The 16217-nt window shown below is 41.7% G+C and overlaps 2 protein-coding genes and 1 long non-coding RNA gene across 3 annotated transcripts in view; 1 reads left to right on the top strand and 2 right to left on the bottom strand.

The window, feature by feature from the left end:
• The window catches only part of LOC121078631, a 94897-nt gene extending 90258 nt beyond the window's left edge, over positions 1–4639 (top strand). The window contains exons 73-74 of the mRNA XM_040575017.1: positions 194–333; positions 3393–4639. Of these exons, the coding sequence (XP_040430951.1) occupies positions 194–333; positions 3393–3408 (156 nt within the window). The 3' untranslated portion in view covers positions 3409–4639. The remainder of the gene's footprint in view (positions 1–193; positions 334–3392) is intronic.
• Positions 4640–9014: 4375 nt separating this feature from the next.
• On the bottom strand, positions 9015–9937 carry RMI2 (RecQ mediated genome instability 2). The gene is made up of 2 exons (XM_040574598.1): positions 9627–9937; positions 9015–9407 (listed from the first exon to the last, which is right to left on the bottom strand). The coding sequence occupies exons 1-2, from the start codon at positions 9895–9897 to the stop codon at positions 9259–9261; spliced, it is 420 nt and encodes a 139-aa protein (XP_040430532.1). The 5' UTR covers positions 9898–9937; the 3' UTR covers positions 9015–9258.
• A 1555-nt stretch (positions 9938–11492) lies between these two features.
• On the bottom strand, positions 11493–14797 carry LOC121078419. The gene is made up of 3 exons (XR_005824559.1): positions 14493–14797; positions 13650–13714; positions 11493–12141 (listed from the first exon to the last, which is right to left on the bottom strand). It is a non-coding gene; the product is annotated as an uncharacterized LOC121078419 (long non-coding RNA).
• Between the last annotated feature and the right edge of the window lie 1420 nt (positions 14798–16217).

A 16217-nucleotide genomic window follows, 5' to 3' on the forward strand; every position in this document is an offset into this window, starting at 1 on the left:
AAAGCCTCAAATTCAGGATGAGAATAAAGATTTGTGAACAGTCCTTACAAGGGAGAGCTGGGGGGAGGGAACCAAAATCCAAATTTCCTTTTCAATTCACTTCCAGGTGTATTGCCAGATCACTCTCTCTAGAACAGATGTATGCTTGTACGCTGTACGCCAAACAAGTAAACATGCTCCCTTTCTGTTAAAGGTGGACCCCAAACCATTCTACATCATGTGTATATATGACACATGTGAATCAAAGAAGTTGAAGGCTGCCTGCAGTTTAGCAGCAGCTTTTGTTCATTTGTGCCACAGAAATTTTGTTCCTGTGGAAATTCCTCCTCAGTGGTAAGTGTCCCTTCTTTTCATTCTGAATATTCTGACTACATTGTTCCAATATTTTTGTATCTGATATTCAAGATCATACAAGAAAATGAAGCTAATGAATCTGACTACGGAGTGAGTAAAAATAGTCCTATTCCAGGATTAATTCTTCTTGCTCCTTTTCTATCTTATCTATCCTTTCTGCTGCTTACTCAGAAGCACAGCGTAACCTATCTGATTCATACTCTAATGGCTCTTATTTCCTCCTAAATTGCTTTGTAGAAGGAAGCAGAGGGGATACTTGTAGTATATAAAGGAATTTCATCAGGAGTTCCAATTCTCAGATACTAATTTTGTTTCAACCTTTTTTTTTGGTCTAAATAATGCATGTGGATTCATAGTAACAGTAATAAGTATTATATAAACATACCGAATGTACTCAGTGACATATTTTTGTACTTTTCATTCTCTTATAGTGAAACGATCTATCCTCTTTAAACTTACCCTAAAATTTCAAGATTATCATTAGGTATTTTAATGCAGATGTCATCTAGATAGCTATCTTTTGGGAATCTGAAGTTAGCAAGCTGAAAAGCTTGAAAGAACAGTAATTCTAGTTTGAAAATTTTGGCATTGCAGTCATTGCATATTTCATTGCGCATTGCTGCAGAATCTAGATTTAGGACAGTTAGTACTCTAAAAGTGACTGGAGTCATGTGTTTTGCTAACTGTACCTGTATTATTTGGTAATTATTGATAAGCGCAGAATCTTAAGGAATGAATTCTTGTTAAGTAAAGAAAAACCTGTGTAAGCCCACAATCCAAAAATATTGTAAGAAAGTTTAGTCCCTTCCTGTTCACTTTCTTCAGAGTTACTGTATTACAGTAGTTACTGCACCATACAATCATACAGTTACCATTTCGGTATTATCCTATTCCAGTTCAACTTAACTCTTTTGCAATATACGTACCCAAAGAACAAACAGCAGTCTGTGCCAGGGAACTGCAGTAATCAGAAACACTTTACCATACAAAGATTACAGCACCTGTACATTTAGGCATTTTCTGTATTACATATATTCACTAATTTGCACCACACATCATTTCTACATTTTTTAACCTCTCTCTCCATTGGAGCATCTTTTTTGAGTTATGCTATTTATTGACTACTAATTGTGATAGAATGGTATATTGACAGTGATAGTTTGTACTACTTGAGCAATATGTGATTAGTCAACAATATTACTGTCTTAATAGAAATTACCATAAACTAAACTTATGGTCATGAACTTTATGCATGATCAAAACTTGCTCTTTTATTCACCCATGTGACATTATTCCTTAGTTTAGGCAAAACAAAATGAAAGGACAAAGCCTTCTACAAAATTTGTTATATGCTTTTATCTTTGCACTGAATGAGAACACTGAAGGAAACACACACATTATTGTCATACTAATTACTGCCACATTTGCCCAAGTAATAATTTAAGATATATTTTTACAAGACTGCAATGAGAACACTTACTGCAAGTGACAGAACCATGCAGATGAGCCAATTACATTTTTTATAAAAGTTTAAATTCAAGTGTTTCATTTCTAACTTCTGTGCTTCATGCTTTGCTAAGGCTTGGTAATGAGAAAATAAAGATTTGTTTTGGTGGTGGTGGTGGCTTTTTTGTGTTTTTTTTTTTTTTTTTTTTTGATATACACAATGCAATGTTACTCCTTTGCATTTGTAAACAGACCACCACCTCAAGAGAGTGATTTGGTGACTACAAGCATATTTGTGGTATGCTAAAAACTATTTACTAGTGTTTGCTGGATCTTTACTCACTACCAAAGGGAATGACTATCAAATATTTGTAGATAATTGTGTAAGCCATAAAATATAAGCCTAGAAATCAAACATTCAATATACATATAAGTGCATTACATACATACACTCCCATATGCAGTAATAATGCCACATGGCATTATTTGCCTTATTTATTGAGTCTACTCTATGTGTAAACAGTAGATGGCCATGAAATTTCAATCTAGGTAGTATCTTGCAGGCAGTAAGTAGTTTTAGCTCTAACAGTTTATATAAACAACTCATCGACATATGAATACGACATGTAGAGACAAACTTTGTTAAAATCGTGAGCCTGAACATTCAACTGATGTTGTGTCAAACAGAGTTTTAGAATGGCTTGGTAGCGAAAAGACTGAAGTCGGTCAGTGCTACTAGTTTACATTATCCCATTTCTAAGAAAAGGGACTGGAATTACTGTGGATCACAGGCTCAGTTAACAACAACAACACAAGTATGCTACTAAAACAAGTAGAATACGCTGGGATGCATGTATGAAGAAACACATTTAAGATAAGAAATAACTATTATCTATTCAGCTTATTTCATACATTTATTTTTGGACACAGTTTTTGAGTTAAGTTGTAGACCAACTGAGAAAAGACCAGAGGTCTCTCTGTGGGGAAAAAAATTGAAGAGCTGAGGGAAGACATGAGTTAAGTCTTTAAATATGTAAACACACTAAAGAGAAGGAAGTGTAACAGACCAAATTGCAGTAAGGGAGAATTAGGTTGGATATTGTGAAAGAGATTTAAGGGCTAGGCTAGTCACGCATCATAACAGACAGCCATCTAAGGTCATGAGAACAGAAGAGATGATCTCAGTCAGTAATAGCTGTATCTGCACTATTTTCTTTTAGAAAATAATTTCTTTCTTGTCAAGAGTATTCCATTAGATAGATGAAATACTCTTAACAGTCCTTATTCAGATCCCTTAAACCTGAGTAATAATGCTCTTCTTTTCCTCCTAACTGTGAATGTATCATCAAATATGAAGAAAGAACTTTACATTTTTATTTCAGTTTGGTGTATCTAGACAAAGCTGTAACTAAAACACTAGAATATTTTTCCACAACTTCTTGAAAACATCATAAATATACATGGTTCTATTTCTCCCTTCATAAATTTATTGTACTTCAGCATAACAACTTTTATTATGTATCAGTTGTTAATTTCTATCCTTTAAGTACTTACCGAAAACTTAATCGGATTTCATCTCTTCTTCGTTTCAGCTTGAGCCTTTTTTGAACAGTAGATACCAGCCCTGAAGATGGAAGAACCCCTTCAGCATCCAAAATAAAGTAGCTATTTGGATAGCAATGCTAGGGAAAACAAGGGGTGTTAATGAGATAGTGTTATGATGATAAATATAATAAAGCATAAATAAAATAGAAAGCATAATAGGGCATATAGTATAAAGGGAAAGTCTTTCACCCAGAAACACCTGAGGCCAGAGTAATCACTTCAGTACAATGACAAGAAACTATAATAAATCAGAAGGTATTGGATATGAGAATATCAGTTACTTAAAAATAAAAAAATCTTCCAGCAGGTAACAGAATTATTTCCTCAGAAGCCTTGACCCATAGCATGAATACATTTAAAAGATGACAAAAGATCTTTTCCAGTTCAGATTAGTACAAATAGGCTACTTTGTGAAAGCAGTGTACGAGCTTTGAACCTGTGCAGAGATGCTGACAACTTTTTCTCCAGAACTGAAACTCAACTGTTCAATACATTCTGGAGAAATTAACCTTTTTCCAGGGAAGTGCCCCACCACACATGAGGTTTAAGCCAAAAATAAGATGGCTAAAAAGATACAAAGGAAAGCACTTAATCATTTTCATGCTGGCTGATTTTTCCCTTATCAATGTACTCATTGTTAAAAGTGAAGAAGCCTTCTTGGTATCTGCTCACCAGTTTCACGTTCTCCCTTCGTGTCTTTAGGAGTCCCTTCTTGGAAGTTAGTTTACATGTTGGGAAAAGCTCTGGTATTCATAAAGTAGTCTTAAAGTGTTATAGATACTGTTGTGTAAAAGTATCTCAACTGTTGAATTATTTTCTATATTGCAAGTCTATTGATTAAAAAATGCCTAACAGAGAGGCATACATTTCCCTACACAGTACCAGGAATGTAATTATTTAGTGAAAGGTAACATTACAAAATCCTTCAGCTGTCTTTGCATAAGAACATACTAACATCAAAATAACAGTGTTCTTAACTATGAAATGTTGATAAATAGTTGACTTCCTCATTTTTATGCTTCCCCAATTTTTATTGATTATTCATAAGAATAACGTTGTACTGATGAACAGTTAGAACTGGCTGAGTTTAAATGGTTCCTGTAGTTGTTCACAGAGCTGGCCTCACTTACCTTGGCTTTGGAATGCAGTAAATTGTTTAGTATCATCATCACATAGTCTCAAAGCTGCAATCTGGAATTCACCTACATGTGCACATAGCAATTGCATAGCTGGCTGAAGGTAACTGACAAGGATCAGAAGCGATAAAAGCATTAATAAGCCTTTAAAACACAAAGTCCTTTACTCTTTCTCAAATTAGGCTGCTCGAAGTTGTTTTTCACATGCATAGCATGTGCAGAATCTTCCACTGCTTACCAAGAGCAACACTTCCTTTTGAGTACAACTAGTCCAGCCACTTAGATGGGTGCTTTAATAATGTTATCAGCTGGGGTTACATACAAGATGTTGCAAAGGGTACTGAAATCCAGAAGGAGCAGGTGCATTCACTAAGATTGATAAAGAATTAATTCACAGTGTAAGAAAAAAAAAAAAACCCTCCACAGAATCACTCACCATCTCGCAGTGTTTTTTTTTTCAGCTGGGGAAGCATCTGTTGCAGCTCATCTGTTGCAGCAAGGCCCTGTTGGCACAGGGAATTCCTAGATGCTCCTTGCAAACACGTGCACTTCTGCAACTCTTGCAGCTCTTGCTGCAAAAGACCTTGCTTCACTCACTGATACTAGCTTTACTTTTTCCCCTGAGAAAAATCCCAGCCTGTTAGCCCCGTCTCTCATTCTGAACACTGCTGTACACAAACGCCACTCCTGGAAGAGTGGCACTGCTGTGGCACATAAGGCTACATGTAGCATACCACAGGTGATAAAAACTCATTTAAACACCAATAAACATTTTAAACTACAAACATCGCACTCAGCAAGTGCTAGGTGTCGCTGAGCTGTTCTCTGCATATGCAAAGGCACGTTTTTTGAGATCTTGACTTTAAGGATGGGGCAACCCAAAGAATGGAGGAGCGGTGACCTCAGATGACCCCAAAGGTTAATCGGTGACCTCAGATGACCCCAGAACCCAAAGAATTTAGCGGTGACCTCAGATGACCCCAGAACCCAAAGAATTGAGGAGTGGTGACCTCAGCTGACCCCAGGGGCTAATTGGTGACCTCAAATGACCCAAGAACCCAAAGTTTATTTTTTGTTATGTTAGGCATTGGAATGGGCTGCCCAGGGAAGTGGTTGAGTCACCATCCCTGGAGGTCTTTAAAAGATGTTTAGATGTAGAGCTTAGTGATATGGTTTAGTGGAGGACTTGTTAGAGTTAGGTCAGAGGCTGGACTCGGTGACCTTGGAGGTCTCTTCCAACCTAGATGGTTCTGTGATTCTGTGAAAAAATGTCCCTCAAGCCAAGTAAAATATGCTTCTGATTCCTCACAGACATGATCCTGCAGAAAGGATCCCCTTGTCAGGATGTGACTGAATTGTTTCCCTCTCAGGTCAAACCTTCAGTTTTAGTACTGCAAAACTGAGATTTTTTCTGTGTGCTACCCATGGCTTTATCTGGACTGAACTTGTACACCTGATAATACTGCACATTTTAGAACGCCTTCACTGAAGTTGCTTTCTGTAAGACTACTGAAATGTATATGCTTCATTTGAAGGTAAGGCAATACACAAACTGGGTTGTCCTACAGAAAACGTGTACAATCCATTTAAGAAATAGCTCATGGCTCTATGTATCAGACAATATAAATGACTGACCTTGCCTCCTGGCTCACTGGAGACCAGGAGCTTCTGCATCTGTAACTCCTGCCAATCAGAGCAGTTTAAGCACAAACACACAAGCCAACTGTCCTTAGAGGAGAATAGAGAGACTAAGTCATTCTTCCAAGCACAAGTATTTCTAGTGCCTACCACGCACATTTATATAGGTCTTATACAGAGACCTATACTTAACTCCAGCTCTACAAGTTCCCAGATGTTTATGTGTACCACACAAATTCTTATGCCCCAAAACTTAGTAGCAGAATTGAGGATTCGAGCATCTATCAGAGGCTGAGAAAGCTGGAAACACACCGGGCCTCACGTTTCTGCTGGCTGAGCTCCATGCTGAGATAAGCCCAGATGCATTTGTTACGGCTGCTAACATGATATGCACAGAAGCCTTCCAGCCATCTGTCCCTGCCAAGGCCCAAACAGCCAAGCACTCAGAACAAGATTCCAGCTCTGAGCTCCCCCTCTGCAAGGCAGGGATGGAGAAGCCCTACAACTCCTTTGGTTATGTACTCTGCTGTGCAACAGCCACAAACCCACTGAACTTGAGACACGAGTTGAGCTGTGGAAAAGGCAGGACCTGCAGGCCCCAGCAGAGCCCTACAGCGCCTAACAGTCTCCTCGCACACAGGAGCGAGCCCATCTCTCCACCAGACAGGAAAGCCAGAGACAGGCGTTTTGGGCAAAGTCTGGAACCTAGGGAGCCCGAAGTGCCATCAACCACGTGAGGTACAGCACAGCTAAACACCAAGTCACAGCCGTCACTGGAAGTCATTTGTTTGCAGGCTCAACGTTCAGCTTTGCTGAGCTTCTGCTTTGAGTTCCTAGGAAAGCACTTTTTAAGGTGAATCGTCATAAAAGCATCCAGTCTTGGCTTTAAAACCCTTAAAAGTTATTGTTTTTACTAATGTAAGTGTAATCCTTTCTGAAGCACTGCTTCAGCTAAGCAGCAGATCTCTAATCAACTGCCAAGCGACATTTATAGCTTTAGACTGATTAAATATGCAAAACTTTCCAGAGGGCCGGAACCAGAGTTTATGCCTGGGTTTTTAGTGTGTTCAAGTGTATGCTATGGAGCCAAACAGATAATGAAACACCCTAACTCAAGTAATGAAGAGATCTAGGTCTTTATGCTTAAGTAACAACATTGAAATTGACTGTTAGAAAGCAAGCAAAGAAAACCCAGGTACTTAATTCACTCATGAACCTCTGGGTAGGGCAGGGTGGTAAAACATGCAAAGAAATCCTCTACAAATCCAATCCAGCAATATTTAAATCGACCCTAGGTAAATGCAACTATTCAGACATGTTCAGTGAATACACATCACTGCCTCACTGCCAGATGGCTCAACAGTAGGTTAATCCTCTCCTCCTATTTGCTGTATTGCGTACTCATTATGACAGGGTCTACAAGCCATATTTAACTGCTGCTGATTTACTGGCACAGGCAAAGATGCAGCGGGGCTTTTAGCTCGTATTTCCAGGGTTTTATTGCCTAGTTAGAAAGCATAAGATTAACTTAATTGGAATGAGCTTCAGCTTTCTGGCATGTGAAGCATTCAGATGAAAGAGTATCTATCACTGGATGAAGAAGGTTGCCAACCAACGTGTCACCGTGTGGATCATTTCTGAACGGCCACAGCATTCCTCAGTGGATTTTTCCCAGCACTGAAAACAGAAAACATACCCAGGCTGTCAAAATCCTGTTTGCTCTGACATTTCATCAGCAAGCTCTCTGAGCACAGGACCTCCATTACACTGCTGCCACTGATGTTGCCTCATTTGAAATACTGAACCGAAGGATGGAATTGCATACCTCTGAAATCCATCTCTTAATCTGCAAAGATCTCACTTCAAGATCTACTTAATAGATACTTAATTTCCATACGCTGTGGGATTGTGTTTGCAAAGCTTTAAAATATAGTTATTACCACCGTGTTCTCATCTTGAGAACACGTGTGCACCAATACAAGTACTTATATTTCCAGTTCTTTAGGCACAAGAAGTATCTAGGGGATGACTCTCATTTTATAGAGAGCATCTTTCCTTCGTGTATGCAGAGGAAATGTTAATTAACATAACTCGATTGCTGAACAATACAGTCCCAAACTACAAACCTACACCATATGGATAATGCAGTGCTTTCTTTAGGACTCAAACTCTTTAGACAAGATGGGAAATAGTAATATTTTTCAGAGAGTGCTTTTTAAGGGTTTTTGATTTGATTTAGTATTTTTTTCAGGAGGAAAGATAGATAAACGTAACTAGAAAGATACCTAAAAATAGCATACACTGGAACAAGAAAGGAAACCTTCAAACAGAAAAGTGCACTTAAGCACAAGCACAAGTTTTCATGAGGTGGTGAAAGTATTTGCATCTTGAACCTGGAGAACCTATTCCAAGGAATTCTGCATCACATCTTTTCAGTTAATTTCACTTCACTGGAACACATGGGTTATTACTGTACCACTTTCACTATTTCAGAAACACAGAAACCAGAGAGGTATTTAAGTACAAGATTATGCTTACAGTTAGAAAGAGACATCTGTCTTACAAGTAAAGTTTACTGACATGGTTATTACTGAAAGAGAAAACACAGACCAAGATGCTATTTCCAGCCACATCTAAATGGACTAAAACACCTTCTGCCTTCATTCCACATATCATGCTCACCCTGGTAACATGAGCTGTATGCAGATCTTGCTGCCACGAATGCATCACTCTGGGAATGCCTGCCTAGACACGTGCTCCTAGAAACAACGGCTAACACAGGCAGAAACGTGTCACATTCATAACAACACTGGCAAGAGCATCAAGTGTTTCTCAGATTAATGCGGTTTAATCTGTTGGTACAAGACTGTGAAAGAAACGAGCACCGTGATTACTGTCACATATGCACATTTCCCTCAACTTAAATCCAAGCCCAACAAAATCCAAGCCCCCGCCAAAAAAAGCCCGAGTCTTGTTATACTCCAAGGGTGTTGTTGGAAATCACAAATACCCAGAATGGCCCAGCGCAGTGCACCAATACGTGTGCTTATATTTCCAGGTCTTTAGGCACAAGAAGTATCTAGGGGATGACTCTGTGCAAATCCTCCACTTCGAGGCTCCACATATTCTCATGCACCGGATTTTCAGAAAGATCCGTCATCTTTATTGCTCGCAGCACAGGCTCGGGGTTGCAAGACCGCACCACGCCCACCACCATCACGTACTTCCCTGAGAGAAAATACAACAAAAGCAGCCAGTCTGAGGCCCCATCGACCTTTACGTCTTCATTTCATTTCTAAGGCGGGCAGCGAAGCCTTTACGACCACGCAGAGAGCCCGAGGTACAGTTCGGGGCTCCGGCCCCGCTCCGCACCCGCCTCCCCGAGGCCTCAGGGGGCCGCCAAGCGCCGCCCGGCCCCGCGCCCTGCTGCCGGCGGCCCCGCGGTACCTGCACTGAGGCACGGCCGCCCCTGGGGCACCGCCTCCACCCCCAGCACGGTGAAGGCGCCGCTGACGTCCCTCAGTCGGGCCGAGCCGCCGGCGGCGCCGCCCCGCGCCACCTCCAGCACGGTGCCCTGCATCCACGCCGCCTGCAGGCGCAGCGGCCCCCGGCCCGCCTCCGCCCGGCCCAGCGTCCACGTCCCGCCGGCGCCCCGCACGGCGCCCCGCAGCTGGGCCGCCAGCACCTTCACCGGCGGCCCCGCGGCCTCCCCGGCCATGCCCCCGCCCGGGCCCTCGCCGCGCAGCCGCTGAGGGACGGAGCGAGAGGGAGAGGGCGGGAAGCGGCGTCGCAATCCCGCCTCAGCCGCCTGGCGCCGCTCGGCGGCCGGCAGACCCGGGTCACGCCGAGAGGAGGAAAAGGCGGTGCCCGGCCGCGCTCCGGCTCCCGGGGAGCGGGGCTGTGGGGCTGCGTGCGGGGAAGGAGCTCCCCACAGCAGCCGGCCCGGCCCGCCCCGCTGGTGGCCGCCGGTCAGTAGGAGCCGGTTCTCGCTTCGCCTCAGTTCACTGGTCCCTCACCTGCTCCCCTGTGGTGTAAAGACACGGTGTAAGACCCCGGCCCGTGCTTTGACCGCAGCGCAAAGTGCCTCCCCGGGGGGTCGGCACCCTCCGCAGGGTGAAGGCGCACCGGGTGGGCACGTCCTGGCCGCAGCCCGGCTGCTGTGGGCAGCCTGGAGCCGGCCCGGGTGCTGGTCCCTGGGGCATTCCGTAACCACTGAGCAGGAAAGGAAAACGTTAATGGTCACTGTTCAGTTAGCGTCCTCTGCTTCGTGAGAAAAACACGCTGGTTTGTTCAGGGAGGCTCTCAGGGTAACATATATATATATGTATACACACATATATATGTGTATACACACACACGTGGAAATCTCAAGCACTACGCACAGAAAGCACACGCAGCCCTAAGCTGGGAGCCTTTAATTCCAAAGCCTTTCAGCATTACTTTTCAGTCTGTTTATATTCCAGCCAGGCTAATTTGCTTCACTTCACTTCGAAATCCCTGAAATACTGTGGTCTGCTTTGGGTGGGTGGGTTGGCACTTCATTTGGAAAATATACCAAGAAATAGGCCAATGGAAAAACAGGAGAATAGGACAAACAAAAGCAAAAGAATCAGGAAAATTGTGGGGACTGTTTCCTCGGGTTCACAAGCTCTCTGTTACCTACAAAAATGCAAAATGTGTAAAAATACATAGAGAACTGACTTCTCTCCAATCATTCTTTAAAGCATGTTTTGTTCTCCATTGAAAGAGCCATTACTCTACTTTAAAAAATCCAGTTTCAAGTAGCAAAATGCATCAAAAGACATTTTTTTCCCTACTCACCCATCATATTATGAATTATTTATTCAGAATATCTTTTCTCCAGAGATATTTTCTGTTTAGAGACATTCTGTAAATGGGACTTTATTCCTTTTATAGTGTAAGGAAGCAGTTAACGTTTTGTTACCATTTACAGTAAGAATAAAAGATAATATTGGTAATAACAATAAAAACACTGACATCCAAGTACACCCATTTCAATACAGAATCATGTAATCTGGCAATCGAATCATATGGGTTACAGGAATAGAAAGACATTAGGTGGTTACTGTATATGAATACAAAATTTGAGCTAGGCTCACTGGAGAAGAATATTTGTAATTTATGCCCCTAAGCTACAGTCTTTCGACAGCATCAATATTTAGTTTCACATAAAAAAAAAATAACTTGTGCCAAATATTGATAAAAGTATTGTATTCCTATTTGTTACGGTATAATAGGAGGGTCTAATGCTTATTAAACCATTAAATCTACGGATGAAGGCAAGACCCCTACAAGAGAGTAATCTGCAGGAGAGACTAAAAGGTCCCTTTTAAAAGATTTTCCTTGGAGAAACTTATGAGAAGAGGGCTGGAGTACTGGTGATCTCCACCAAGTAATGGGTTTGTTTTCCAAAACCAGAAAATCCTTTCCTTTCAGCAAAAAGCAAAGTTATACTGAACTATCTGCAAAGTTCTTATCAAAGAGCTGGCTCAGCATGGAGACACAGTCTGGGCTGCAGGAAGCACGTCTGATGCCTCGACAGACGGCGGTGTCTGGAGGTGGTCCCACAGCTGTCGCACCCAGGTTTGTGGCAGCAGAGGAAGCTCAGCACACTCTTGGGATGGGAAAGGCAGTGAGCTGGTGGCTGGCAGGCTGTAAATTACACTGGATTAAGTTTGAGTGCACATGCTGAGAGTATGCTGGATGATACAGTTTTGGTTTGTGGGGAATAAAAATGAGTCAGTCTTCTGTCTGCTGTTGCAACATGTGCTTTTCTTTAGAGCAGTCTTCAAGGACGTTACTCCTCACGCTGACATGCATGTGAGAGGTGCAGTTACAGTGTGGGTAAGAAAAGGTCAGACAGCACACTGATAAGATAGCCCTTAATGGAGCCAGGTCTCCCTGTGTTAGGCTGGCACTGGTTTGTTTGGTCTCAGGAAACCTGGAAAAGAATTTGACCCTAGTGTTGCCTGAAGAGATTTCCTAAGAAGCAGAAACTTGAAATGTTCTGTCCAGTTCGTACTTTGTCACCCTCTCACTGACACTGTGACTTAAATGGAAGCAATTCTCTGCTTTCTGCCTCTAATTTTGGTGAAAGGCTGCTATTACACAATAAAAAAAAATTCTTCTTTGCAAAAAAAATTTAAAAAAAAATCTGGTATTTTACAGTCCTTCACCCTACCCAAAATAATTTTAAAGAAAAGCTCTGTCCCAGTCCAATGACTGTCTAGAGAAAAGTTTCTTCAGTTTCTCTTTCGTAGTACTGAGAAATCCCTAAACGGACTTCAGACAAACTTTAACACTGCTTTCAGCACACACAAGGAACTGTCAAGTTTCACCTTTGAGAGATCCACCATAGTTTATGCTTGTTTTCTTATATTGCACACAGAACTAAAAAAGGCAATCACGAGACTCTATAAAATTCAGTAGTTCCCTGCTCTTTGTTTTGTACCATATAAAAGGTGCAATGTGGACATGCTGACATAATTAATGATTTTAAATTAGCAGGCTAATGGGTTGGAAGTACTGGGTTGAAAATCAGACATATTTGCATCCCTAGATCAAAGTTCTGCTGCACGCTTTGGGACTGACCTGTCTGGCAGGTGGATGCTGAGTTGTTTCACCAGCAGTTTCACAGGGCTGGGAACCAGACAATGCTGAAACAGGAAAACTACAGCTGGGGCCTGCCAAACTTAGCAGGTTGCTGTGGGTAAGTGACGCTTTAGAGGTGACTTGAACCGAGGCATCATGAGCAACAGATGTCATCAAAACACTGCTAATAGCAACTACGGTCTGGGCTCTCCTGTGGTGAAGTCCTGCCAAAACTGCATGGCAGTCACCCCAAGGTAAAAATGAACTAACTTCTCTGGCAAATGCTGTCAAATAAAGCCTTAGTAAGGCACCCTTTGTGCTCTTTTTTTTTTTTTTTTCTGGAGAACCTAGCACAGGTGCTATGCACTGCACGTGGGTCTATGCTTATCACAGTCATTAGAGGATTTTGGCCAGAGTGCTGCAGCTGTGAAGTAGCTGACAGCTGCACCCCGTGTGTGGCAGAAGGAAAAACAGCATTTGGCTCAGGCACCTCTGCAGGGAGGGTGAAAACCTCAGCTTGTGCAGCCAGCCTTAACATGAGAAATGATTCCTTCGCTCTCACTGTCACGCAAACTTAACCAGTTCCTGTCACTCACCATGCATCCCTACCACTGGTAGCCTATGGACGATGAAAGCAGCACAATGCTCTCCAGCTTAGCTGACTCATTTCATTTACAAAGAATACTTAGAGGAAATGCTTAGAGAGCTCCAGTTGTGTTCTGCAGAAGTGGGTGTCACCTGTTTATTCCTTTCTATGCTATAAATATGCCTGGTGAGTAACTGAAATAAATCCACGTTCTATGGAATAGGAGCATGGCATGGTGAAAGAAGAAAAAAGGAATAAATCACTGTATTTACCCGTACTGCTTGCTGCCCTGGAAATGGTCTGTGAAGCTGGCTTCCAGATGGGCTTACACAAACTGCTGCATCGACATTAAAAAAAAAAAAAAAAAAAAAAAAAAAAAAAAAGCTCTTTAAAACAGGAAATATGAATGGCATCCAAAGCGTGAGATCTCAGTACTGACTGAAGTGAATCCAGTAGCTAGGAGACTTTAGAGGTTCAGCTTTGTTGACTTCACTTTGCTTCATAAAAGAGCTGGATGTTTAGGAGTAGCTTAACAAGACTGGAGAGCCCCTGTCAGCAGTGCAGGGGAATACAGATCGCAGCATCCTCCCTGGACAGCTGCTGCTGGCGTGCTATAAATATTCTCCCATGAGCATCACCAGCATCCAGTTTATGCACTGAGAGTGAGAACAGAATCATTTTCCTAAAGAAAAGCAACAAGAAGAGTGACATTTTATTTTCAAAATCTTAAAATCTGCTATGTCAGATACCAGAAAAATACATAAAGGCCAGTGAGGATGAGAAGTTACATTCAACATGGAGCACACCTTGGCGTGGTTCTACAATATTCAAGGTTTGTTCAAAAGGTCATGAAATAACTTCCTTGAGCCTATAGGGAAAGGTAAGACCTTGAAAAATTGTTGAATTTTCAAGCAGGCCAGGGCTTTCTCAGGTCCAATCAAAGGGAACCTCTACTGCTACAAGCCTTACCTTGCTTAAACTGAAAACATTACAGCTACACCATCACCAGTCAGGCTAATTTAAATTGGTACAATGTTAGAACAAGATTAAAAGCAGCTCAGAGTTTTAATATAATGACTCAGGGATTTTATAGCCATCTCCCATTCAGCACATACCTGCATTCGTTCAGGAAAAAATGTTTTGGAAGTTTAAGACGAATGTCAAGCTCTTTGAAGAGGAAAGTTTGAGGTGAGCCTCCAGGAAGCCTGAATAAGGAGCCTGAACAGAGGAAGCCTACGTGTCTGTTGCTGCATCAGGGAGGATTTTTGCAGAGTCTTCAGGAGACAGACATAAAGTAGACACCAGGTTCGGTACCTGCCAAGCAGACCAGTCAGCTGGTGTATTATCTGTTTCCTAGTCACTGAAAAGTTGTAGAAAAAAGTGAATACTCACTACTCTGTGTGCTTTAGCCAGTGTCTTGTACTTGTATTCCCATCCTGAAGTAGGGAGTGAAACTAATTTTTTAAGTGACCCATAGATCATGGAGTAACATCTAAGTCACAAAATGGGGTGACTCTCCTTAGCTAACCACATTTTGCTCTGAGATCAGAGCATCTCCATGTAGAATGTCTGCACGGATTCTCTATGGAGCTGTGACCAAAGCTTTGCCTGTGTGGTTGCTCGGGGATGCCAGACAAAAAGGATCCTGCCCTGTACACTGGCACGAGCAGCTCTGGAGTCCTCTTTGGAAACTGTTCATGAGGGACTGCTCTCCTGACTCCCCTGGCACTGGCAGTGATACTGGCAAGAATAGCAGAAATGGCCTCGTATGGGAAGAAATGTGCTAGGTACAGGCTATACAAAGCCTATTTACCTCTTAATATGTCTGAGAGAAAATACGAAATGGTAAATAAACTCACAGATTTCTTCCTACACAACGACATACAGTGTGTAGTTGCTGAAATGTTTTCACATTCTAAGGCTTCTTTAATTTATTGAAAAATCAAAACACATGAGGTCTCATGAGCCAACTGGGAGACATCCCATTAGTTCAACTTAGAAAACCTCTGCAACTCATGTGAAAATGTCACATTTTAAAATATAATTTGACATTAAAATGTCACAAACTGCCTCCACCTCCTGATTTAAGTCATTTTTGTTCAAAGGTTCTAGTTTGTATTCTGCACAGCACCTGACATTAAACACTATACTGAAACTCTCTAATTAAGACCCATCTTTTTCCACTAGGTCCAGAATATACAGGTTCAGATATGAGTTTGAGGAAATGAAGGTCAGACTTTTATTGTTGGCATTTGAAATCTTGCACAACCATCGCTGACAACTTATCCCTAAGTACCTCATCTCATACATTATTCAGAGACAGGAATTTGGGGGTTGGCACTCAGTTTTGCTTAAGGTAGATATATCTACTGGTTTTAAAAGATTCTCATCAGCTCATGCCAGTGAGACTCTAGAACCCATGTTATGAACTAAGTAGGAAAACAAAATGAACCAGAGGAACATAAACAGAAATTGTGAAGAGGACCCACTGCAAGGAAAAATGATAAAATCACTTATGCACGGGCGAGCTGACCTTTCTGCTGGTTGTGATGAAGACTGCAATGAGGCAACAATATAAACATTGATTTATCTCAATAAATGTCAAAAATTAATAATGAATGGTATTCAAAAATATGTTTGATGGTTTTGCCAGGTGGTTAAAATGTACACAGTAGTGTAACACAGTGGTTGTTTCTAAAGGCACCTCTTCATATAGCAAACTAAATAACGAAACTGGGACTTGAAATTCAAAGATAATCAAAAACCAGAAAGTGATTCTTCAGGGATTCAAATATATTGAAACCAATAACTAAGCAAGCTTTCAGCTTGTCATGAAAAGC

Source organism: Cygnus olor, chromosome 15, assembly GCF_009769625.2.
Source record: "Cygnus olor isolate bCygOlo1 chromosome 15, bCygOlo1.pri.v2, whole genome shotgun sequence".
In the NCBI taxonomy this organism is placed as follows: Eukaryota; Metazoa; Chordata; class Aves; order Anseriformes; family Anatidae; genus Cygnus; species Cygnus olor.